Below are 26,377 nucleotides of genomic sequence, written 5' to 3' on the forward strand. Positions count from 1 at the left end.
CAAGGGAACCTAATGGTTTAAAAGGCCTTGTTTTGAACTCATCATTCTGTAATGGTGAAATTCTATTTGACTTCATGGGACTAATTTGATTTATACATGTCTGAAAGCAGAATTGATGATTTGCAATAGAAAGTACATTAGAAAATATTATGCTGGAGAACATTAATTCTACAGAAGGGAAGCAACACAACTAATGAATAAGTAGCTATGAATAAGCGAGGTACTGAACGCTACCAGTTCCCACACATTCTACTTTATTCAGAAGCTTGCAGGACTTGGGGTTCAGGCTTGCTACTCTCCTCTAAAGCCACGAGGATACAGGAAAGAGTTATGGATGCAGTGTACATGAACTGTTTGGCATTTGCTACCACACTCAAAAGAAAAAAAACCAACAGAAGAATCTGCAGGACCGAATTCATGAAAACAGATGGGGTGAGGGTGAGAGGTGACTCTGAAGTGCCACAAGGATCAGCCGTAGTGAAGCTGCACTCACAAATTGCCAATGATGAAAGTAACAACTGCAATGAGAAAGGTTTTGCTGAAGCCCTGATGGCTTTTTGTCACAAAGGGTAACATCTGCTATTAATTAACATTCTATTTATACCTCTAGCCTCTTTTAAGACAATGTATTTAGTGCTTTTAGCAGTTAAAAGTTGATCGCACTGAAGCACCAGCACCTTTATGGCAAAACACTGGCGTTTGTCAGGGGTTTTTTTGGGCAGAAAAAGATAAGTGCACCAAAGTGACATAAATGGTGATTTTATAAACCTAGTCAGAGGAAGGAGGATCGACATGACATTCAAGGTGACATATACAGATCAGAAACACTAGAAGATACAAGGTTAAGTAATTTGGGCATTGAATATAAAGAATGCTAATACTTACAGGGAAAAAGGAAAAAAATACATGCAAAAATAATGTTACAATACTGAAGAAGGAGAAATACTTACGACTGACATACATATTTTTATAAGCTGCAATAGTCTACTGGAGCTAATGAACATTCTTTCAAAACAATAGGCAAAATATTTCATGAGACGTGACTAGAGATATCCAATATAAAGTGATCTGATGTTTCCACGTGGAACACTGGAAGCAGTTCTTGGCCATTGTAAGATTAACAGGTTCTTTTGTAGAAGTGAGAATGGTAAAGGGCAAGCAGAAGGATTCACTGATTTTTTGCTGCTCACAAAGATTAAAGAAAAAAAGTTCTTCAGTCTTTGGAGAAAAAGAACAGTATATCTCATTTCTCTGAAAGGTATATAGAGATGACAGCTTCAATGCTAAATACCAGAGCAAGGGAGCATGAACCTAAGCTAAGAACTGGCCATTAGAGGAATGGAGGTGGAATTCATTTACACTAAAAGTTAGATAACGGTGCAAAAAGATAGCAAAAGCAATAGCCAGAAGAAATTAAATCATTTCACAAGAAAACTAAATAATATCTAAAAAAGGAAGCTCAATAGAGCCTTACATCAAATGGAAGATCAAAATTTACGCTCATCACCTTCCTTACTTGGGAGCATTTCTGTCATCCTAATCAATTAACATTGCTTACATTCCACTCTTTTCTGAAATTTCTGCTCCTTGCATTAACTAAATTTATATGAAAGTTTTGGTTTTGTGTTTTTGGACGAGATACAAAATCAAGTGCTGACCACTTGGGATGGTTAAAGATCTAGTGCAATTCTTAGAAATAAACAGGCATGTGATCTTGGTGTCCTGATCAGATTTTAATTCTCCACAGCTGCATTCTAATTTAATGTTAACTTACTAATTCATTTAAAAATTAATGACTACATTTTCCTAATACACCTCAATTGTTGTGTCCTATTAGATTGTTGCTAGGTTTCATTAAGGGTGGCTGCATCATTGCACTGGATAAACCTGTCTACCTATATATTGGTATAAATTTATTAGCTTAAAACTTTTAAAGCTAGTACTTTAGACTCTTCAAGAATGAGAAATGCTGTTAATACATATGGTTGCTCTACACGAGTGGAAAACATTTTGTGAAGGAGACCAACTACAAGCAGCCATGTCAAAAAATATGTCCTAAGGCTTATTATTAATATATCAGCTAGCATAAATCACTGTAGCTCCACTGACCTCAATGAAACCATGGTGAATTTATATTGAGACTATAACTATGTAAGCCACATCTTTTATCACTGTACAATGGGAAAACACATTTTAAAAGGATAAGATATTGCATTAACACAATATTTGAGGAACATTCCAGCTCACAGAATTATGTTAAAAGAATTCCATTAAAAAGTTACTACTAGTCTCACCTTTCATTTATTGCAAATTCTTTGATCCTTAGGTTTTTAACAAAATACCTTCTCTGACTCTGTTGACACATTTAATGTTTTTATATCTAGTTAGAAAAATGTCCAGTCATAGATATTTAGCTTGACAAATGGTATTTTAGAATGCATAGCGGCTTTTTGGTTTTCTTGTTTGTTTGTTTTGAGGGGTTTGTTTGGTGGGGGCTTTTTTTGTTTGTTTTGGGTGTTTTGTTGTGTGTTGTGGGGTTTTTTTTTAACAACCCGTTGCCCAGTTTTGCAGTGCAAGCTTCACGCACAGATGGTTTAACAGGACCAAACCCTAAATTTGCGTAAGAGTGAAAAATGTCTGTAAAACAATGTTAGTTTTAAAATAACACAGATTGGATTCACAGTATGGTGAAACTATAACATAGCTCAAAATATGAAACAGGGACAGGATTCCAGTAAAACAACATGTGAGGACCTTTTGTCTGCTGGCTGGTATCACATCCTGAGATGACTTTTTGTACAAGATTTTTTAGAAGAGACTTCAATAGGGGCTTGATATATGGAACAATAGCAGGATATGGCCTCTAACTGGTAGGAACAATTACTGTTCTCGGACATGTGCAAGTTTACTTTCATTAACTTTATTGAATTTTGTGCACACTTTCTGGCCTAGATTCAGAGCTGCATCTAATTTCTCCTGGGGACAGCTAAGACAGGGAGCATACTGAAGAACAGTGACTATTCTTTCTAAGCAGAATATACTGAGGAAAATTCACATGAGCCTTAAGAATATGATAGACCAGTTTGGGAATAAAGTGAGAAAAGAATATAGGCAAACCCACTTTCTTCCCAGCTACACCCATAATGCCTTGTAGGCTTCAGGGCAGGGGAAGAGTTGTCTAGACTATCTCCACAATGGGTGGGAACTCCTCAGAGCAAAGGAATTTTCAGCACGTAAACCTTCCAGTTTTATGGCAGGCCCATCTGAAAAAGATCATTATGATGGGAAGATACAAAGACAGAATTTAACCTTTGAATTTTGGGAGATTTAAGTACATACTCTTCTCTAGAATAATAACTAACTAGAATAATAACTAACAACTTCATAGAGATGCTTGTTGTTTACACCACTCAATTTTTGGAGTTTGGTTTTTACAGAATTAACTGTGGTATAATGTTTCCTTTCATTCTAAGAAAGTGGAAAATGATATATTTTGAAAATAGGGCTCTCTGTTTCCCTTTCTTCCATTTCCTAGCTCTGACTTTTCTACAGTCTCAAGCATAAACTACTTCCCTTCACTTTCACAGCCCTTTATCTTTCATAACTTCCCTCAACTGGTTTTCTTCACCTATTATTTTAAATTCACACACTTAGGGGATTTCTGACAGTTTCCCCATAAATGTGTGCAATGCCACTTCAGGCTGCATCTTCTCTTTTTTCACCAGTACTGTTTAAGCTACCCAAGGCTATTAATTCTCAAATTTTTATTGCCACCCCAATAGGCCAACACAGCTTTTTGTGCAGCCCTTTGATACACCAGACTGCAGAACTGACTTGGCTGAAAAATAATCGAGGGAAAATAATAATTGTTTTTCAGCTTGATCTTCTGCCTCACATCTGCACAAACAGCTGCATGAACACAACAGAATGGGTGGGACAGGAAAGAGAACAATTAGCTGAGGTAGAGCTGCTTAAACCAACATTACCACTACTGCAGAAATGCACATGGAACCACAGCCTAAACATGCTATTTTAAGCACCCTTTTAAATCCCTCACCTGTCACAGTGCCTATTAAAAGAATTGATACTAATAAGGCAAGGATTATATCACTCCTGCTTACTGATGCAGCCCAGTTTTGGCTCAGTGTTTCCTTGTTCTGGTTGCTCTTGACTTGCAATTAGATTGTAAGATACTGAGAACACAGATCATCTTTTGGCCTACTTGAGACTAACCTGACTTCTACTACAGTCAGTGCAAATTTTACCTTGGATTCAAAAGGAATTGGATCATGCCTTAGGATACCATTTCCCCCAGATACTAGCCATTCTAATGTTTTTGTTTGAGAAGGGCGAGTCTTCAGAGCCGCTTTGGATCACTGAGAAATATCTTTCTGCAAATAATTCTATTTTTCTTATCATCATTTCACTAACAGCTCTTTTCAAGAATCACAGGTTATGATTTTTAATTAAAAAATTAATTTTAATCTCCCACTTGTAACAAGTGACAATTCTAAAATCACTGGGGCTTTGGAACATGAGGTGAGCAATAGTGGTAAACAGCTGGAGTCATAAAGGAGAGCTACATCACACCTAAATTAAAGTGATCTAATTGCACTACCATACTGACTCCATTCGTACTGTGCTAAAAAAATTTTTTATACTGAGTTCACTCAGTCCATTTGACTGCATATGAGGCACAACATAATCATCAAGCAACAGAACATCTCCTAAAGTTAGCAAATTATAGAACTACTATATACATGAAGGAACTGTACATATTCAGGGTTCCTTGTAATAAGAAGCGTAAAGGTCCTCGAGACTTAACTGAACCAAAGGACCAATGGAACAGATGTTGCAGTTAACAGAAGCTGACTTATTCAAAGAATAAACTCTTCACATATAAATGGAAATTTGCCATTGAGCCATGAAAAATGTTTTGTGAGCCTGCAGTTCTCTCTGCTTTGAGATACTGACAAAAATACAATTGTGTCCTCATGAGTCCACTAAACAGTAATTTCCACAGTTCTGTTCATGTATTTGCTGTTGTCTCTACAAAAGAGAGATTTGGTATACATTACATCGCACTGAGGTAAAATAGGAGCACAACTATAGGCAAATACAGCAAAGAACATCTGCAGAGGTGGAAAATGTAAGGTGTTTTTAATAAGTAATATATTTAATTTACCCTTCTATTCAGGGACCCTTGCAATACAATATTTAATCCAAAAGCAATCGCTGTGCACTACCGGTAGTCTCAGTACTGCACAAGGATGTCAGTCCTAGCTCTGAGACCTACACTGAACCTTACATTTACCTGTCGCAGTAAAGTGAATGATTCATATTTGTGTCTGTATCAAAAGCCTTTGTAATTACTTGATACTTTTGTAAATGTTGGTGTTAAATAACGTCGGATGGTAAAAAAAAAAAAAATTAGAAAAAGCCAGAATCCAATACCTGGAGAAACTATTTCCCCAAAAGCAACAGAAGGTGTCACTGCTAACTGATTTTAAACAAATGAATCCCTTAAGTGGAAAACACTGTCTTTGTTCTGAAACAAAGTTGTTGGAGAAAGGGGAACTAAGTTCCTTTCTCAAGAATTCTCCAGCTCCAAACATAAACATTACATTTAAAAATGGAAAAGACCACTTTACACCATCTAATTCTTCTCCTTTCTGTTTGCTGTTACTCCCTGCAGCTGTTTCACCTCAGGCTATGATTCAGTCAAAGCAAGAGAAGTTTAGGGTATCTGGACAGAAACCCTCAAAGGGCTTTTTAACCCATTAGTATTAGAGCTCTAATAACCGGAGATTTTCTTTTCAACTCCACAATAATTTAAGATTCAGACAAAATTGAGAGCATAAGGATACTGGAGAAACCATTTCCAACAACAAATTTAAAACTGAGTCTCTAAGTAGTTTGTGACTAAGTAGTTTTGTGAAAAACTTTCTGTGGACTGCATTTTAGCTTGGCTAATGACTGTCTCTCTCTCTCTAAACTTAAGATATTCTCTTAACTATGTGGCAGTCCTCGCTCCCTTGTCTTCCTTGATATTGTAGTGTAGATATTCTATGTTAAACAGCTGTTACATCCAATGCCAGACATGGCTGCATAACACTGACAGGCGAGGTGTTATTTTCTATATATACATACACACAGCTTTTGAAGTACTTTACGGCCATTTGCAAGCCTCTCCATAAATTGAGATGTCTATCTATATGTGAGGCTAATATAAAACACATTTCCCCTCCCACCCTGGTAGTTTAGTAAGCTTAATTTTAGATGTCTGGAGCACTGCAGGAACTCACTTTTCCCTCAGGACTCGCCTTGCCAAGGGGTCTGGCCATGAGGAAGCCTGGGCAGCCAGCACTGAGGGCCGTGGTCCCACAGTGTGACAGTTGCTTGCCCTGTAGCTGAGGGCCTGTGATCTGAGCCGCTACTTAGTGGAGGTGAAGTCACTGCCAAAGCTGTAATTTAAAAAAAAACAAACAACAAAACAATTACTACTAATAAAAAAAAAATAGATGAAGCCCATGGATTTAGCCATCGCAACGGCATGTTTAATAGGTGCATCCAGGCACTCTGCAGGCTCCCAGCCTGCCGACTCCAACACAGCCCCTCGCTTCTCTCCCCCCCTTCTCTTCCCAAGAGAAAGGCATCTCAGGTCACTTGAATTATTTAGCGGGGTGTTTTTAACCATCTCAGGGGCTTTGCTTCTGCCGTGCAGCTCCTGCAGAGCTTGGTTTTGTGGGTTTATTTTTAATTTTTTTAATTTTTTTTTATATATATAGCACGCGGGGTGGAGTTGCTCCACTTCCCCGGCAGAAGGAGGAGAAAAGCACGGGGGGAAGGCGAGAGGGGCGGCTCGGCGTGTGGAGGGGAGGGGAAAGGCCGCCAGGCCCCGCCGCGGGCGCCACACCTGCGGGCCGCGCTGCCCCCTCGGCCCCGGCCCCGCCAGCCGGGGCCACTCACCGGGTCGCTCTAACGCAGCTCTCTCTGTGTCTCCCCCCCCTCCATCTTCCTCTCCCTCCTGCTCCTCATTCATTCTTCCCCCTTTCCCGCCGCCTCCCTCCCGCCCCCTCCCCGTTGCAGGCGGAGCGGGCCCGGCAGGAGGCGGAGCGGGCCGCCGCACGTCCCCCGGCCGGCCGGCCGGCCCCCCCGCCATGGGTCGGAAGCGCTGCGTGGGGGGAGACGGCTCCAAGATGGCGGCGGGTTGCTGCGGGGTGAAGAAGCAGAAACTCTCCAGTTCCCCTCCCTCGGGCTCGGCCGGCCCGGGAGGCGGCGGCAGCGGCTCCCACTGCGGCGGGGCGGCGGCGGCGGGGGGCGAGCCGGGGGCGCTGCCCCCGCCAGGGGGCCCCCGCCTCAACGGCCTCGGGGGGCTGGCGGGGGGCGCCGCCGGCTGCGCCCTCTCCCCGCCGCTGCCGCCCAGCTGCGGCGGGGGCCCCGCCGGCCTCTCCCCGCCGGCCGCCTCGCTGCTCTCCTCCCCCGGCGCCGGCTCCGGCGGGCCCGGCTGCAGGAAGATGGTGGTGTCGGCCGAGATGTGCTGCTTCTGCTTCGATGTGCTCTACTGTCACCTGTACGGCTACCAGCCCCCGCGGAGCCCCCGCTTCACCAACGACCCCTAGTGAGTATCGCCGCCCCCGTGCCCCGGCCCGCCGGCCCGGCCCGCCCTCGTGTGCGCCTCGTGTGCGCCCGTCCCGCCCGGCTTCCCCCGGCCGGCCGCCCCGCCGGCGCCCGCCTCCTCGCCCGGCACCTTCCCCGCCGCCCGGCCCCTGTCCTCGCCTGGCCCCGCGCGGCCCGCCTGTCCCGGGGCCTGGCCCGCGGGCGCCCCCGCGCTCCCCGGCGTGCCCCGTGGGCCGCGCAGCCCTCCCGCCCCGGCTCGCCGCGCCTCGCCCGGGCGCGCTGTTAGCCCCTGCCGGCCCCGCTCGGCCCGTCGGGCGCGGGACCGGCCGGTGGCCTCTCCCCGCCCCGCTCCCTCACGCCCCGCGGGACCCGCCTTTGTGCGAGCGCGGCGGGCCGGGCTCGGCTGCCCCGGCGGCGCGGCGGCGCCCGGCCGTCAGTGCCCGCTGCCCGCCGCTGGTTCGGGTTCAGCGGCGCCGGGGGAGACCGCTCCGTGCCCGTTTCGCCCGCAGCCCTTGCCGGGACCCTGCGCTAGGCAGCTGCTCCCTGACGGTGTGCTCTGCACGAGCACGGGCCTCCGCTTCCCCAGCGCGGGGTGGTGAGTTCCCGGTGTGGGACCTTCGTGCCAGCCCCGCATCTGTGAGCGGTGGGGCGCCCGCTCGGGCCCCGAGCCGGGCACTCGTAACGCCACTTGGGTCTCAGACTGCGCAGAGCCCTTGCTTTGTAACGACCCCGAAGATCACCCAGCGCTGGGCATCCCCGAGTAACCCACCACCATCGGACTCCCAGAGTTTCGAACAGGTCACGTCCAAACACCTGTTACTCCCATCCCCCTTTGCCTCCCAAGCCTCTTCGCAAGAGCTTCCACCAAGGGCCTGCTCCTCTCCCATCCCTGGCCACTCTTCAGCGTTTGTCTGGAGCCCTGTGCCCTGCCACCTGCAGCAGTGACCCGCTGTGACAGTGCTGCCCGGTGTGCCAGCACCTGCAGCCTGCCTGCACCTTGGAGCGGGCTGCGCTGCTGCAGACGGAGCTCAGGCACTCCAGGGAGTAACTTCTCTCTGAGAGGAAATTCCTTCCTCAGCTGGGATGAGTTACCGAGTCCCTGTGTGCTCCCCGTCTGTTTGAATGCAAAGTGAACGTCAGGAGTTGTTGAAATTAAGTTTCCGCTGTTTTACTTTGCTTTTGAATGGGACGGAGCTCATGTGGTGAGTTTCCAAGCTTCAGCTGACACTCGAATGTGTTGGTCCACCAAGAGCGCATGTCACTTGTTTCCTGTTATGTATAGCATGACTATCAAATCCGTGAGAACCCATACTTTATTGGTACTTACTGAATACAGATATTTTTTTTTTTGGTGTATGTCCCAGTCCCTCGTGCACCCTCACCAATGCAAATGGTTATCATGCAGTCCATGTTTCATTAATGAAATGTGATGGATGATTCTCAGTGTTTAATACAATATATTAATGATCTGATCTGGAGTCCTTGCTATTTGAACGCCCAGGATCTATACATCTCTTACATACTTTCAGCTGCTGTCATGACAACCCAGCTCTGTGGATTCCTACTTAACCTGCCACCCCAGCAAGTCCTCCCTATATGCTCTTCATAACTCCTCTGTGATTACATCAGAGTGCCAATAATGAAAGGAGGGCAGGGAGACTCCGCTGTGAGTCTCTTTACCCAGGTCTTTTGCAAATCCACGTCTGTCCATTTGTAGATACCAACTGTTTAGGAGCTGCTGCTCTAAGTAGCCATTTTGCTTTGCATTGTCCTGTATCTATTCTCCTGCCCTGACCACCATAGGTTACAGCATCAGCTTTGTGCCATTTCACTCTTTCATTGCTGTAAGAGAGCTGAATTCTGTCCGTGCCTCTCTAACAATATTACCTTATTATTATGCTTTTTGATTGTCTCGTAGACTGTTTCGTTGAACAGATTAGTGCTACTGTCTCTGTTTTATTAGTGGAGGAAACTGAGGCAGGGGTGAAGGTCTCACCACTGTAATGTTTTCCAGTAAGTGCTTTGATTCCTCTTAGTAACTGGTAGACGCTTCACCTTTTCTTCTCCCACTTCTTACTTTAACAAGAACACAATAGCAAATTAAGTAAAATGAATTATATTTTTCTAAAATTCATGTGTGCCTAAGTGTTCTTCAGATTTAGTTGCTAGACCTGGTAAAAAGTTGCTGTGTTCTGAAAGTGGCACTGCCATTGCAATTAGTGGTATCATTTCTTCTTTTTCCTGTGCTTGGGCCAGCATGCACAGTTGTACAGATTGAGAAATGAGCTAATCATAATTTTATTTTTTTCCCTAGTTAGTTTACACAGAGATTAGTTCCCTCTAGGTTGCGTGGCTTCACAAACACTTGTGCTGCACAAGTGTGAGGTAGGAATAAGCAGACAGATGGCAGAACTGCTGCTTGCAGCAGCCTTGTGAGATGATTATGTTTGTGCAGTTGGGGAAGCAACTTTGAAAAAGTTGTTTGGTATTACATGTAAAATTCTAGGTCGGTGAATACATTGCTCCTGCTAAGTGTTCAGAGGCAGCATGACTTCTAGCATATAAAAGATTTGTAAGCAGTCTTATCGATAACTGGGTAGCTCACAAAGATATGATGTGATCTTTGAAGATGAGTTTTATCCTGTACAGCAAAAAAACCTGAATGAGAAGTGGCATTTTTCAGTGAATATACGTTGCAGCTTTCTGCGTGGAATCCTTTCAGAGGTTTTATCCATAGACGGAAATACGTGCACGAAGAGTAGTAGTCTAAAATAACAGTTTGTATGTGAATTCTAGAAATATTTTTTTTTAAATTACATTAATTATAGGGAGGATGAAAGACCTGTAAGCAGGTATCCTCACACAAGCATGACTCATTCCTTGCAGGTCTTTGAACAATGAAATTGGGCATGATCAAAGAAAAGCAGGTGGCTGAATCACTTGGACAAGCGGTTCTGGTGTGTTGTCTTTTGAACAAAACCTGCTTGTGACACCTCCGGATTTTTGTACCTCTTTGATGCCAAGATGAGTACCACGGCAGGACTCATAGGGAAGGAAATTTGAAGCAGTTAGTAAGAATGAGGCAAAATGCCTGTTTTGAAAGGGTGCAGGTTTTGGACTCTAGCACAGCCCATACATGGGTGAAATAGTTGGCATTTTCATCTCTCTGTGCGCAGCGCAGGGTGTGGGGTGTTGGTCAAGGGTATTGCTAGGGAGCTGATGGGCTGGAGAGTGAATCGTGGAGTCGAAAGAAGATAGCTGGAAGATACTGAATCTGTCCAGCAGTGGCTTGGTGAGAATAGGCTCAGCAAATGCTTCCAGCCAGAGGCTTCCTCTTGTCTTGTAGGCTTCCATTGATCTGCCAACATTTTATTGTATAGCTTTCTTCTACCTATAATTTCACTTTGCTTTGAGTTGGTCTCTAAGCCACCCCTTCCCTTCTTCGTAGGGTATGTTCTGCAGGGCATGTGCTTTCCCCTTGCTTCTACCAGTGTGGTGGCACTCATGGGAGGAATGTAAAAATTATCCTGGAGCTGTGGAAGGTGATAAAAAGTTTGATAATTGCTGCCCCAGACAAAAATTGTCACTTGTACAAAGTGGCATTCAGACACTGTTCTTGAAACTCAGTTTGATGAGTGAAGTTATGGAAGGCTGCAATTGATTAAAAGCAGGTTTTTTTAGAAGTGGAAATAGAAATAAATAGTAAGGGAATGCAGGAAGAGTTGTAGAATCATTTTACCCCACTCATTTAGGGAGAAGGAAAACTAAGTAGCCTTTTTTCCTGTGTTTCTTGCCTTTCTAACAAATGACTGTCATCCCTTTATTTCCTTTCTGGTTTGCTTCCGTGCCTCCGTGATTGGTGGAAACAGACAGTATCATGTCCTGCCTTCCATTGTGGAAGTGGAAAAGGGCTGCACACCAATGTGAAGGGGCTCAAGGTTCTCGCTGCTCACTACTGTGTTTCTTCTAGTGGAAAAGTGTTTGAGTAGAAGTTACAAGCATGTGCAAGGACGTTGTGACAGGATGGGAAGGGTAAGCATGCAGAAAGGAGTTCAGCTGAAACTGTTGTGGGAATGAGGACGACTTTTTTTCTTAAGATACTCACATCGTCTGCTCACTATAAAGATTTCCCTTGGTGCACAGAAATCACCCTTTTGAGTTTTTGATCCTGCACAGTGCCTTGAGCTCTTCAGCTTGCCTACTTGATTTTAATGTCGATGCCTTTGCGGAGAAGACATTGCATGGCAGTTCAGCAGGTTAACTCATTTGCCAGTTGTTTGCTTCTTATAGTCCCTTCCTGAAGGTCATCTGCTAGTGAACAGGATTATTTTAGTGGTGACCACTCACACTTGGCACAATTTGTAAGGGGAATAGTTTGTTCTGCCCCTGTCATCTGGTACGTGGTAACCAAGAACAAGATTTTTCAGCTGGAATCACTAATGTGGCCTGTGCCCTGCTTCCCATCTGGCTGAGGAGCTCTTGGGAAAGATGTTTACCACAAGCTCCTTGCATCAAATGCCTAGATGATGGCTTGCTCATATCCTCATCTGGCAGCAGGGGACGGTGCCAGAGGCATTAAATGGTGTGTGTAGCTGATCTGCATGCCTGTGGTAGATCTGGTGCTTTAGGGAAGCGTCAGACCCGCTGTGCCTGCGCAGGCTGCCAGCCCCGTGCACGCGCGGAGGCTCCAGCCGTCAGACAGAAGCGTTGCTGTCGACCACGTTCTTTGCCACAGGAATAATCTGTATGGCTTGGCCATCTTCTGTGATTGAAGGCCTCTGGATTAAAATATTTTCTAGGTTATATCCAGTCTTGACCTAAAGACTTAGCTTGGGAATGCATCAGTTCCTTTCTTCATTGCTGGCTTGTGGTACTTTGCAGCAACTGTTGCATTTGGCTACAGAACACAGGTACAGATAGGCTGCAGTGTTGATGTGCCTGACCTTTGGATTTCATTGTGGGTTTTTTCAGGTCTAAGATGTGTCAGTTTACATATTCTAGAAGGATGTGGAGTGGCAGTACTACGCTACCTTAATTCTTCATTAGTGAAGTTTCGAGATATTTAAATTCTATACAGTTTAAAAATGCGGACCTAGCTGATCTGGTGCCCATTAGTTTTCACACTCTCAAGGGAAGTTGTGATTCTGCTCTGAGTGTAACTTGACCCTGTAGTAAAGAAATGGTTCTAGAGTTTGTTACTGGCCATCTCATTTTTTGCTTTAGTTATTATCTTGATATTATGTTGGCAGCAGTGGTGATTTGCTAGTAATTTAGATTGAATTCATTTAAAATCTTCCTGTGCAATCACAAAGCTGTTTTTTTCCCCAAAAAAAATGTTAAATTGGTGCCTGATGCATTGAAGAAAGATTAGTTTTGTCAGTAGGTGTGTACATATGCTTACACATACATGTAAATAAAAGTGTTATGGCCTGCAAGTTCACAGGATTAGATGCTTTTCTCAATTTCTTGTTTCCTGGCTGCAGCCCAGCTTCCTGTTTTAGTCTTTACAACTTACTGTAAGGTTTAAAGTTGGAGCCTTGTGCTTGGCTCCTTGCTTGCCTTGGTATATGTTTCTTCACAAACATTTTTGTGAAACTTTGCCTGGAAGCTTACCAAACTATGACTTTTCATATTGTCTTAAAAACCAACATTCTTCCTCCACAATCCCTACTCAGAGTTCACCAGTAGCTGTTGACATTATTATTCTTGATGTCAGAAGTTTCAAATTTTTTTTTTTTCTCTGTGGAACTTAGTTGTATGGCAGTGGAGACTTACACTGTTGTGTGGCAGACTCTGTGCAATAATTTGTATTTATTGTCACGCTCAGTAACATTACACAACAGCTATAATGATTGCTTGGTCATGGCTAAAGATCAACACCAGTAACAAAACAAAAAAACACAGCAATGAAGCACACAGACAGGGAAGTGTCCTCTTATGCCTGTGTGTCTGTCTGACTTCATTCTGGGGTTTGTGTGTTGTGGTTTTGTAGAAGCTTCATCATTTTCTTCTGACCTAATATGGTCTTTAACTGTTGAATATTAAGTGTTGGCATATGAAGTGTGGTTCTTTCAGAGTGGCATTCTGCAGCAGACATTTTTAAAATACAGTGCAGCAGAAAGTGTGTATTTTGGCTGACAATGGCAGTGAATTCCCAGCATGTTTGAAAGCAGGACTGGTGAATGCATCTTGGTACAGCGGAGGAGGACAAGGGGTAAAGCTGCTTGGCTCCAGAAAGAACTTACCTTTGCCAGTAGGTTAATCTTCTGGTATGATAGTGAAAGCAGAAAACATTGCTATGATGAGCTCCAAATTTGGTTAACTGTAATCTGAGGGATTTTTCCTTCACAAACTCATTTTGGTGAGCTGTTCATATGTCCAAGTAGTTTCTATTAGTACAGGAGGTCGCGTCATAGACAGTCTTAAGGATGGACCCTGGTTTTGTTTCTTCAGCTAAAAGCAGTCACCAGAAAGTTACAATAAATGTTCTGATTCACCACAATATTAGTTTTGCACAAGTTAATTGTTCTCATACACCCTGTGGAGTGAGGAGGAGTCAGTAGCCACCTATCCCTGTGCCATCGGTCTGGTCATTTGTTTTTATTGCCTGCTTTGTTTTTACATTTGTATCTTTTGTCGTGCGTTTTCTTTTACTTTATCTGGTACTGAAGGTAACTTCCTGATAAAGATTTCCAGATTTTGACACTATTTTTGACATTATATATTTCTATTTAACCTGTCTGCCTGTGAGGAAAAATAGGGTTTGGGTCTGGATGTGAATTACTGCACCAGTACATCTAACTCTTAATACTCTTTGCTAGAAATTGTTGAGAAGTTAATGGTTTAAGAATGCAAATATTTTACTTGGAGTTACTGAAAGAGTGCAGAGCTCTGCCTCTTCTTCAGTTGAGTTAAATGTGGTGTTCCTTGAGACACTTTTGTAACTGTAACGTTGTCTAGCAACGAATGCTAAAACAAGAGAACCTAACATTGGCATTTTTTGGTCATATCTGTTAAACAAGTGGATTGTCATCTAAGTGCATGGGTAGTTTTGTCAGCAAGCCCTAAACATCCTTTTAACTACTCATCTGCAGATAAATAGGGAGTAGTCACTACTAAAGACAACTAAGATACAACCTGGAAATAAAAGCTTGGAAGACTGGGCTGGATCAGTTCGCTTAGTGTACAGATCTAGGCTGTGACCAGTCAGTGAATGAAATATGTTTGTCTCGTCCATAGTTTTTGGTTTGCTCAAGACTCAGGCCATAATTAATAGAGCAAGCTCAGTGTGCTGGTCTGTCTATTTTTACATTAAGTACTTGTTTACAGTTAACTGCAGGTTTTCCATAGCATCAAATTATTGTCTTCAGAAGTGCTGGTATGCTAACACAGAAGTTGTTTGAGCCATGCGCTGGTGGTTTCTGTGGTAAGAGTCTCTATGGAAGGCAGGAAAGATGCAAATTCTTTTAAAATAATAGTAGACTGGTCAGAGTTTGGCCAATACAGAAACTGTTGCTAGGCTGGAGGCCAAAACAAGTCCAGTCAGGCCCTGACCCTCATTAGTAAAGCATTACGAAAATGCTTGACCTTTCTTATGATGTTTATACTCCTATGGAGTGGGGTATTATATTGGTACTCAGTTTAGCATTGCAAAATTTGCATTTGAATAACAAAATGGGGCATCTCTACTGCAGTTAATTCACAAATTCTCAAAAACATCTTTAATAGCAAAGCATGTTAGGGGTAGCTATAAGATGAAATGTAGATATTAAGTTGGTCCTAGTGCTGTATTCAGATAGCATGTAGTTAGTAATTTGAACTTGGACTGATTAAATTAGATTTCCTTACTGTTCATTAGTGCTGTGATACATGCTGACCAACCAAAAGCTGTGGTGTTTTTCAGTCCAGCACTGTAAACAACAGCAGGTATCTTTCCTGGGCTACCTGTATGACCTTTTAAAAAAACCCTTCATTTTCATAACCAGAGTCTTGGCAAAGTGGATCGGTGTAAAGGGCTTCATTTTAATTGGGATGCCCCCCCTGCTCCATTTTCCATAAACATTTACTTGGTGAGTTACTCGTTGCATTTTTCACATCTCTTCACTCGTGTTGTCCCCCTAACAGACTAACATATGTGTTTCTATGCCTTATAGGATATGCCTTAAATTTTTGTGATCTAATTGGGCTTTGATAGCTTCCTGGAAGGCAGTGCTTGTTGTGAGGATGTGGATGTTTCTTTGCCAGACTGAATACTTGCAGCTAGGGTTATTAAAGTGCTAATTTCATGAGAATGACATCTTATGGAATGCAGAACGGCTCTGCTGAGTTGTGGAAAGGTCGCTGGGGCAGCAGCCATATAGAGAGATGTATCTTCCGTGCCTTTCTGTGTTACAGGGAATGAGTTCTCACAGTACTTAATGCCATAGAAAATCTCATTTTATGCCCTTCTTCCCATTAGCTTGAACTCTGTGGCATTTTTGGGAAGGTCCTGCCTAGGGCTGTGATGTTTGTAATAGATGAGCCATAGACATACTCCTGTAATTTGCCCTTTGCCCCTGTGCCAGAAAAGATGTCTCCTTTCCAGGCTTCACTGGCACGTGGTGGGTTCCAGCATCTGTGACACTGCCTGCTTTACTGGGTGGTGCTTGGAGTCCATGCTTGAAACAGAAGAGAAAGGAGGGAAGGATCCTTGTCATAATCCTCTTCTAATCAGCATCAGAGTTACTTCTGCTTCATCCTTTCCAGAGAGTTAAATCACTTTCCTTGTTTTCCATGTGGCATTTTGCACAGAGATAGGAATTGTGTGGATGAAACTCTGGAGTTCATGGGTTTTAGGTAAATTAAGAAAGGTGGCAAAAAGCATGTTGTCCTCCACTGATGGGCAACAATATGGGTCAACTAAGTAAATCTGGTGGTTTCCAGCCCCTTTTCCAGGTGACACTAAGAATATAAGGATTGGGTGTCACACTATTTTCCTTGCCCGCTGAGTGAGCACAAGGGTAAGTTCAGCTGCCAGTAGATGACAAGTTGCAAGGCAGTTCTTTTCAGTATAAATAATGTGCTAAAAGATTGACTTTTAGGGAAGATGATATGCTAGGTAGAGGTCCCTTATAAGCTTTATAAGGAGAAAAAAATTTTTTTTCTACTCCTCAGCAGTTTGACTGCCACATTAAGCAGGCAATGAATGCCAGTCAGAAAAGCACTGCACTGGCCTTCTCCAAGTAGTCTTTCTGCAGAGAGAGTATTGGAGGCTGAGGAGGTGGTTCGAAAAAACCCAAAACAACAACAAAACAAACCAACCACAGAAAAGGTGTAGTTGTCCTGAGGAAAGAAGCCCTCTTCAAAGACTGGCGCAGTCCCTGAAGGGAGGTGAGTAATTGCAAGTGATGTGTCACTTAAGCATGAGGGGAGCAAAACTTCAGCAAGTCACTGGCCTGGATGAAAAACTGCAGCCAAGCCACAGAAGGCAAAAGTTCTTTTGGTACAGTGTTGTGCAAGCAGTTACCCAAACTATGAAGAACCAAGTGAAAATGTAATATTTAGACTAATCCCTATTGACATGCTGATAGAATGTGAAATTCTAGTGATTAGACTCGCTCTTCCTTAAGAAATAAGAGTATAATTCTGGCTCTGGTTCAGTTCAACTGGAACTGAAAAGTAAACAGAGAAGAGGCAGGTGACAAAAATCTCATGTGGGTTACTTGCCAGCATAATATCTGAATTCCTGTAAAATGCTGTGTGTAAAAGTTGAAAGAAGGTAAAGATTGGTGCTGTTCATTTGGAAGGAACACTGGATAAAACCAAGCATTAAAAATAAAGGGTTATAAAGATAAATAGATTACAAATTACCTTTCTTTTATTTCACAGAGAAAAGATTCAAGTGAGACAAGTACTCCTGTGTATGCTTACCATTGTGGTCTGTTTTCACCTCAAGGATGAGTTATTGCGGTTTGCTCTGCTTGAACAGCTTGGGCTTTTAATGTAGAAATCTAAACCACTGCAAAAAGTAGCTCCCAGTAGTGCCTCTTTTTTGGGAGAACACGAAATCTGTGCTCCAGGTTATCTGATGCCAGCTGCTTTTTTCTCTTCTCCCCGCCCCCCCCCCCCTCCCCCTTTTTTTCCTTTTGGAGGATTTCAAGGTGTTGTTTTTTTAACATATGTAAGTGACTTGGAATAACCTACTCAAAGCCTGCCTACTACCCTGTACTGTTCTGCTAACTTAAGTGTGTTTTCTTCCCCTTTCAATGTGTCGGTGGTGCTCAGCAGCAGATGAGTCTTACTTGTCATAAGCTGAAAGTAGTTACACTAGACAGGATAGATGAAGATAGAAGAAGGTGATGAGCATTCTGCTGCTACAGTATGTTTTGTGCGAAGTGGTTGGAAATAAACTTTTGTCCCTGCTAAGTAAGTGGGCTGTGCCTGAATGCTTCGTGGTATGGTTTCTGTAAATCTTTGCAGCCTGTTTGAGACTGTCAGAATTCATAGATTGATTTATGAAGTCTATAGGTCTGACTGTTTCTTAAGTTTTCACTGAAATTTTGTCTTAGTTTAAAAAAATTATCGTTCTTTTTATCCCCAAGAAGTGCTAAGCCATTGAGACATGATACGGTTTCATCTTAAAGGCCCATATGCTACGAACTGGAGATGTGAGATATTTACTCTTCCTCTGAGCAGTAGTCATCTAAACGTATGAATCACAGGCATACAACCAAAAGTTAGGCAACATAAGCATAATACACTTTCTTGGTTGTCATTTTATGTAGAATATTTAATGGAAATTGTTCTGGAGGAGAGAATGAGCAATCAAAAGTGATCTCTCGCATTTTGACTCTACAGTTTCGGGTTTTGGAGATGCCAGAAATTTCTTGAGGAGGACATTGCAGAGAGATCAATAACCTTCAGATGGTTCCACAGATAAGCCCTGTATTTTTTTAAGTGATTGGATTAGTCTAAAAAGAAAAAAGATAATCTTACGTAAAAACATTGATTGGCCATTGGACCTCTGTGTGTTTCTAGGGTTTTGTGGGTTCTGTCCAACTTGTCTGTACGCAAGTTTATTAGAGGAGGCAAGTGTGGCTGGAAGGATAAACCACTGCAGTGAGTTGGAAGACTTCTGTTTTGTTCCTGGGCATGTGACTGTGGTGGACAAACCTGGATGAGACCCTCAACCTCTCTACTTTGTGTTGTTACTGATAAAAAAAGAGGTACCTCAACTGCTTTTCTTTAGGTTAGTAGCAAGAGAAGTTGGCTACTGTTGCAATTGTTCCTTCCCTTGACTCGGTTGCCCTGCCAGGAAGCTCTCCAGACTTGGCTCAGGATGTTTTTGCCTAAATTGGCAACTTGGAGGCATATACTTCTCTTTTTTTCTTTTTTTTTTTTCCCTTGTTTTGGTTTTTTTTTTAACTATTATTCATTATATCTGAAATGAATCATGGTTGTATTCATATTAGCTTGAATCCTTCAAAGGCTATTGTTGCCTCTCAATTAAGTCTCAGAATTTTCAGTGATTTTTTTTTTTCCAGGATTTTTTTTCTCCATTTAGGTACTCTTAGTCACAGTGCCCTTCTTCATATTTTTAGGCTGATCAGTGAATCCTTTCACCGAGAGTAGTGTAAACAGTTTAAAGTCTGCTACCATAAGTTGAAGATAAGACCTTCCAAAAATCATACTGCATAATTGTTTCTGCTCTAGGCATTCTGTTTGTCCCAGTCACATGAACACCATTCTTTTATGGACATTTTAGAACTGAGAGGGGGGCATGGCTACCCATTTACTGCCCTGTTAGAACCAGTAAACTGTGGTTCTGTAATGAAACAAGATTCCTTGATTTGTTGAATGTTGGAAAATGGAGATAAGCAGAAAGAGAAGTTAGGGTGGCAAGGAAGGTACAAGCAGTGACCATATAATGATATTTCCCCAAATATTTTTCTGGTCTTCAGCGACTTACAGTTTGGGATGCCTTGAGCTAGAAGTGATGTCTTTTATCAGTAATTCTCTCCGACTGACCCCCCACCAACAGGTAGATTATAATGAAATTTTAATGAGGCAAAGTTGGGAGATAGATCAGAATGCTATACAGAAATGATTGAAATACTTTCAGGGGCTATAATGTTAGGAATGGAATGAAAATCAGTATTTTGTAGAGCAGCTGTATGTCCTTCAGGAGCAAACAAAAACTGATTCTGTAAGTCAGGAGTTTTGTTTCTCTCCTTAGTGGTTTCAGGGTGCTAACAGTTGACTGCAGATTGTTTCAGCTTTCATTATGCTATAGGTACGTAAAGGGAAAGTGGCTGTTTTAAAGTGAAATTACTATTAAAAATAGAAAAGTATGAAATGCAGTTGTACAAGAGTGTGGCTGAGATCTTGTAAAACTTTATGGTTCTGCTACTCTGAGGAGAAAGAAGTTTTCTGTTTGCATAGCAGGGCAGCCAGGGTGCCTGGAAGGAACATGAGATCAGCTTGCAAGGGAAGATGCGAAGAGTTGGGCTGCTTTAGAGGGTCAGAACAGTAGCTGAGAGGTACAGAATTCAGTTGGGGGGCAGTGTGTATGTATATGTGTGTATACATATTGGTGTATGCATATATATGTTTGTGTGTGCATATGTACATGTATATAGAAAGAGAAAGCCAAATGGACACAAATTAACAGTTTAAACTAGTTGCTAGTACTGCCAGAAGAACAAAAGGATATAAAATGACTGTGAATAAGTTTTAGATTTAAAGTGTAAGATTTCCACTTACTGGAGCAGTATGGCTTTGTAGTAAACTTTAATAGGATCAGTGGGGGCAAGGAATCCAAATAGTTTAGATAGGTCTTGATTGCTTTATGATAAGAAATATATGATGCATTGCCTTTGGTAGTGAGTTTAACAGATTTGGTAGTTTAAAAGGTCCCTCATTCTCTCTGAGTTCATAGGAGTGGATTTGGGCTTTAGGCATCAGTGTGGCGTTTTATTTCCTTCTCATGGTCCCCCTGTGGAAGGGGACTGATGGCTGGCAATAATCCTGGTCCCTTAGTGGTTTCTGCTTTGATAATATGTTCTAGATGGAGAAATCTTCTGGTAATTAAGTTTTTCAGGAATGAAAATATTAGTTCTGCCAATGAAAGTCTCCAGTTACCAGGCTGTTGTGACAAAGGATATATTTTTCATATCATATTATTGTCAGCTTAAAAATGCCTCTTTTTCTTTTTCTTTTTTTTTAATAAAAATTACACTTGCAGACATTGGTAAATTGTTCATGTCCTCTTGTACAGCCATAGTAGTAATGATTCATAGTTACTTCTGACATAGAGGTTCAGTGCTGTCACTAATAGCTTCTGTGTCTGAATATGGGGATAAGTGTTTTAACCTGCGACACTGGTGCTTTTTTTCCCCTTTAAAGGAAAGGTTATTATTGGAGAGCAGTGATGATAGATGAAGTTCAGTATCTTATCTCTAAGGACTGTTAGGTGAACTCTCTATAGGCAGCTTCTGACAGAAAGTGGAATAACTTATTTTTGAGCAGATGATTTATTTCAGTGTAAGTTCAGAGATACCCAAGTTGGCACTCTGTGACCTGTTCAGGTCTAGCAGGACTACTAAGTTAGTAAATGGGGTTTGTTTTCTAATAAATGGTTTTGCTTTGGCAGGTAAGCTTTACTGTTCTCTCTACCCTGCTTTGGGCTTGAGTAAGACTTATGTCTTTTTCGAGGTGGAGATGAATAGAGGCACACATTGGTCAATAACAGAGCTCTGTGGAAGTAATGAATTTGGAGAATGTTATGTATATAATTTTTTTTTCACTGAATTGAAACTGAACCATAACTCAGTAATGGTTCATGTTGAACAGGGAATGGGAATACTGCTTTTCTGAACACAGTGTCTGTACTGTTAATAAGAAGGGTTGCCAAAACTGAAGGAAATGACAATTCAAATGGCAAACAAAGCATTTGTTAAGCAGTCATTTTTTTTGAACTAGTGATACTGGAGACTTTACTACTTGACTTCAGCCAAGTAGCAGAATAGATCTTGATTTGCACAGCAGTTTATGACAGCTAAGAAACAGAGCAGTTTAGGAGCACAGGTTCTATGAAAGGGAGTAATGAGGAGCTGAAATGACAGGCTCAGCCTGAGGTGTCTGGGAAAGTCAGGGCTTTCATGTTTACTTTGAGACGTCAGAAGACTTCGCATGGATAGGTTTTTAAGTTGTGGTATGTGAACAACTTTTTAAGCAAAGCTGGGTTATGGTGGCTTGTGTATTTTTTTTTTTTAAATTAAAAAAAAAAAACAAACCAAAACCCAAACAACCACCAACCAAACAAAAAACCCCCAGCACGACCCAAATCAGCGAAGTGAGGTAGTAGGTGATTATTGATTCCAAGCTGATATGTTTATTGTTTATCAGTATTTTTACATGGCTGTTGTTCTGTTTCCCCTGATCTCAGCTGAGGTTCCCCCATCAGCTGAAGGATGGCCACGGCTACCTGTGTTTTGGCCTTGGATGCAGTTTGAGCGAGTGGCGGCCTCTAAGGAGATAAAACTGGAAATGATGTTCAAAGGAAGAGTTTGGGCTTACACCATTAGGTAAAGTACTGAGGTGGAACTTGCCACCTCCTGTTCACATGTATGGTCTGATGCAGAGCTGAGTGCTATTGATGTGGTAGATGCTGTACCACTGGCTGTACCTGAGCGAAGTCAGGTACGTAAATCCATGCTTTAGTTTTCAGCAGAACTTGTTGATCACAATGTAGACCCACCTGTCACAGGTTCCTGAAAGAAAAATAGGTACCAACCTCCAGCTGTCACATCTGGTGAATAAGAAATGCAGCCTGGAGTCTGGTCAATGAGTGAGATGCTAGTTGAATGCTTCCCTTGGAAGAGGTAAAAATGGGAGGCCTTTGAGGCATTACACTGAGAAATCCAAAAAAGAACAATTTGGACCTCTTTTGTTTTCAAGGAATTGATAGCCTTTTTCATAGTCCTTTAAAATCAATCTACTGCTATAATGTGTTGATTTTAAAAATAAATAGGTAGTAGGATGGTTGAATAAATATCTTTTGGAATAAAGATATATATTTAGTGGTTTGGCCTTTAGAAATTTCATTGACTAACTAATATACAGATTTAATAAGAAAATAATATTGCCCTTTAGGTCAGTGATTTGGTCCACAGCTGTTTTATTTCAGTTAATTCCCAGAACAAAGATCAATTTATGGTTGTGTGGGATCTTCTCATGGACAGTGAGTTGGGGGCTTTTTGGTAGTATGCCAAATAACTAACTTCAACAATCTAGCAATTCTTTAGTATATATTTTTGTGATAGAGTTGTAGCATACAGTATTTTCAGAGAACTCCTGGTACTGCTTTTGAAGGTACATATGTATATGTTTTGCTGGTGTACAATGTAGTTGTAATTTTGTGTTAGCCTCAGAAATGTTGCGTAATTTTCAAAGCTAATTTGAAGATGGAGTTAGCTTTTTGGTTTCATAAAATGGTATCTAGTGAAGAAAAACGAAATGTGAACACACAGATTTTAATGCATCAAAATGAAAATCCACTGGTTATTTTCCAGTGTTTCCAGGCTGATGAGATGTTTTTTGAAATTCCATTTTGACATTTGAAGGGATCTTACAGAAAGTGTTCTGTACCGTTATGAGAGATTGTATCTCACGTGGTATTTGAGGGAATATTTAATTTTGCAAAGAAACGTTTAAGCTTTGTTGTGGAAATATTGTAGTCTCTGCTTGAGGTGAATTCTAGGTCTTCCAGAATTTTGTTTTCCTTTGGTATTGTTAGTGTTGAATAGCTGACTGTCTTACACAGTGTGTTTGTATCCTGTGAGCCAGCTGAATGACATGACAGAACTGGACTGTGGTTTCAGACTGACTTCACTGACATGCAGAATCTGTTGCAGGCTTAGCTAGTGGTGTGACTACAGTCTGCTGGTTTGGGGAACTAATGCGAGTTAAATGCAACTTTCAGATGAGACTGCACATCCATGGCAAACAAAACGTCCTCCTACGTGCCCCACACCCTCGCTTACATTACTTGCATTGATCAGTGCGTGCTTGCTGTGCTGTTTCTGCTTGATAAGTCAGCAGCAGATACTCTGCTGCTTTTTGTTAGGTTATTTTTTTTGCTGAGTCTTAACATGCTAAATGCCAGAGCTGGCTTAAGGGATTGGGTCTTCTCATGCAGTCTGGGAATAGATGGGACCCTTGCAACCAACCATTATTAATTTTAGGCTGCCAAGACCCGCAGCTTAAGTTGCTTTAACCTGGATTTGTTTTCTGATCAGAATGTAACTGCTCTCCTGGTTGAAACCATTAGCTTGCTATTGTCTCCAGCAGTGCTAATGATAACAGTGGAGGTAAATACATGAGTTTCAACATGATGATTTTTCATAAATTTTTTTTTTTGTGGACTCACCTTGGTGACTTTTTCCAGTTTTTGGCACCATCAGCAGATTGATGGGTGCCTGTGAGTACATCCAGAAGCTACAGAAGAAAAAGCAATCATGTATGACAAACTTCCTTTTGTATATGTTAGCAGCATTGCCAGTTGTTTGCCCTGCATCCAGTTCCCCAGTCATCAGAACAAAGCATACAGGCTGCAATATAAGGCTAAACAAGGTTATGGGATTTTTTTTTTTCCCTGAACTGCTGAGTTCATCTGGGTGCATCATAGTGCTTGTAAGCACGTAGTTGCGAACATTGCAACGTACAACAAACCTTTCCCTGGTGGTTTTAAGATGGTGAAGTTTGCCAGGAGCCTGCAGTATGTAGCAGAGGAATGTGAAGGTTCTCACTGGGTGGCTGAAGATTGAACTTTACAAGCTTTTTCTGAAATAATCCTGATTGATCCTTTCTGTAAGACTATCCAGCGTTCAACCCAGATATTCAGTGGATCCATCAGCTCAGTATCTACAGCTCACTACCCAAATTCAGAGGGATGTGTAAGCTGGCACCAGCTGGCAGAAAAGAGTTCTGTAGTTTTGGTAGGATTGTTTACAGAAGTTGTGCATACTCGTTTCCAACAGGCTAGAGCTGGGCTAGTGATCTGATCAGCTCTTTTCAGGGGTGGAAATTGCATTTGCTTTTCCATAGTGCCAGTCCCTTTAGGGTCCTGCAGTTCTTCAGTGTCGGGTTTGGAACTGTCCTGTAAATACCTGGTCTAGGTGAACTCTGTCTAACTTCGCTGTTCAGCCTAATGCCTCCTCTGTACCCAACTCAAATTGATGCAGTCCCTCTGACCTATATACTATGAAGGTAGGTGTGGGAGTTTTCCCAATTGCTTCACCAGTAAAGACTGGGAACAGAGTGCTCAGTGAGCTGCTCTGCATTGGTGCTGACATACCTGTATCCCTTTTTCACCTTGGTCTCCAGGAGATCCCACTGAAACCCAGATCCCTAGTGGTTTGTCTGATTGGTTTCCTGCTTTTGATGTAAAGTGACTTTGCAAGGTGCTACCCAAACATTTTTAGTTCTTTATTTACTGTTTACTTTTGACTGCCATGTGTTTTATAATCTCTTTGGTTCTCATTAGGTAAGCTTTCTGTTTTTAAAAGCTGACCTCCCTCTGATGCCCTCCTTAACTTTCTTATTCAGTCATGCAGGGTGTAGGCTTTTGTTGCAGGGGCTGAGGTTATTCTGACTGCTTTTGTTTCCTGTGGGGAGTGGTTTACCTGGTGTTTTAATACAGAATTTTGTCTGCTTTTGGGGTTTCTTTGGAGTGGTGCTGGTTTTGCTTTTATTGGCCTCCTAGCTGTTGCAGTCTTTTTGCTGTTTGGATTGCTCCTTTTAGGATTGTGTGTATTTATGTTGGTTTGTTTGGGGGTTTGAGAGGGGGAATGGGTTGGGAGGATTACGAATTACTACAATTTTTTACACTGTTCCCTTATTTGAAATTCATTATCCATGTGCCAAATATTTTTATGGCCTGCTGTATTCAACTACAGTGCTGAAATATGATTGCATCGCAGGCACAGTTACAGAGCAGCTTGCCTATCAGTGTCCTTTAACTAGGTCTTGTGTACCACTCAAAACCAAACCAAAAAATGGCATCTTTACATGTAGGTTCTAGCACTAATTTCCAAGAAAGCAGTCATTACTTGAAGGGAGGGGAACCCAAACGTCATTCCAATGAGGCAGAAGGTCCACTTTATTTCAGGGGATTTCAGTTGCCTGCTGTTACTATAATCTCCCTGAACTGGTAGTGCAGTTGATGATATGTCTTTATTACTTGATTATGTGACGTATAGTGTAAGAAGTTCGTTTGGTTTCTCTTCTGTAATACTTTTATGCCATTGAATGTTTTGGTGCGCATACTGTGCTATTTTAAGACTATAACATACTGTGCTATTCCCCACCTGCCTGTTGTCATTCCTGTTGGAACTGCTGAGTAAGCTGGTAGCCTCTTAGCGTTGTACTGTATTGATCTGTCTGTCCTCCTTCTACCAAGTCCTGGAGATACTTGTTACTTCAAGTGTGTTAGGTGGGGCCAAGCATTTGGGCTTCCCATTTTAATTTTTTTCTTTAAGTTCCTAAACTCTTTATTAGCGTACCAGTCTGGCTGGCTCTGGCATGACTAATATGTGTGCCTAACGAGTTCTTCCTGTTTCCATCATGCCTAAATCCTTTCCCTCTGTATCACTGACTTCCTATCTCAGCCTGCCTCGCAGACCTTACATGTGGAACTGGCAGCATTTGAGCACCACGAAAATCCTGAATGCACGTCTTCTGCCCAGTGACCTGAACGTACTCTCCAGACCATCCATCC

At 42.2% G+C, this 26,377-nt stretch overlaps 1 protein-coding gene and 1 long non-coding RNA gene across 7 annotated transcripts in view; one reads left to right on the top strand and one right to left on the bottom strand.

The window, feature by feature from the left end:
* The window catches only part of LOC121097452, a 31,863-nt gene extending 24,822 nt beyond the window's left edge, over positions 1 to 7,041 (bottom strand). Inside the window, exons 1-2 of the long non-coding RNA XR_005830964.1 lie at positions 6,970 to 7,041; positions 6,306 to 6,464 (exon numbers count right to left, since the gene is read on the bottom strand). This is a non-coding gene — a long non-coding RNA (uncharacterized LOC121097452). The remainder of the gene's footprint in view (positions 1 to 6,305; positions 6,465 to 6,969) is intronic.
* A 19-nt stretch (positions 7,042 to 7,060) lies between these two features.
* The window catches only part of AMMECR1 (AMMECR nuclear protein 1), a 90,691-nt gene continuing 71,374 nt past the window's right edge, over positions 7,061 to 26,377 (top strand). For 3 of the 6 annotated variants that reach the window (XM_040614469.1, XM_040614471.1, XM_040614470.1), the window contains exon 1: positions 7,083 to 7,621. In XM_040614469.1, coding sequence (XP_040470403.1) covers positions 7,161 to 7,621 — 461 coding nt within the window. In that variant the 5' untranslated portion in view covers positions 7,083 to 7,160. Of the gene's footprint in view, positions 7,622 to 26,377 lie in introns of all 6 variants that reach the window. The other 3 variants (XM_040614472.1, XM_040614466.1, XM_040614468.1) reach the window with 3 other exon arrangements.

This window comes from Falco naumanni, chromosome 14 (genome assembly GCF_017639655.2).
Source record: "Falco naumanni isolate bFalNau1 chromosome 14, bFalNau1.pat, whole genome shotgun sequence".
Lineage (NCBI taxonomy): Eukaryota > Metazoa > Chordata > Aves > Falconiformes > Falconidae > Falco > Falco naumanni.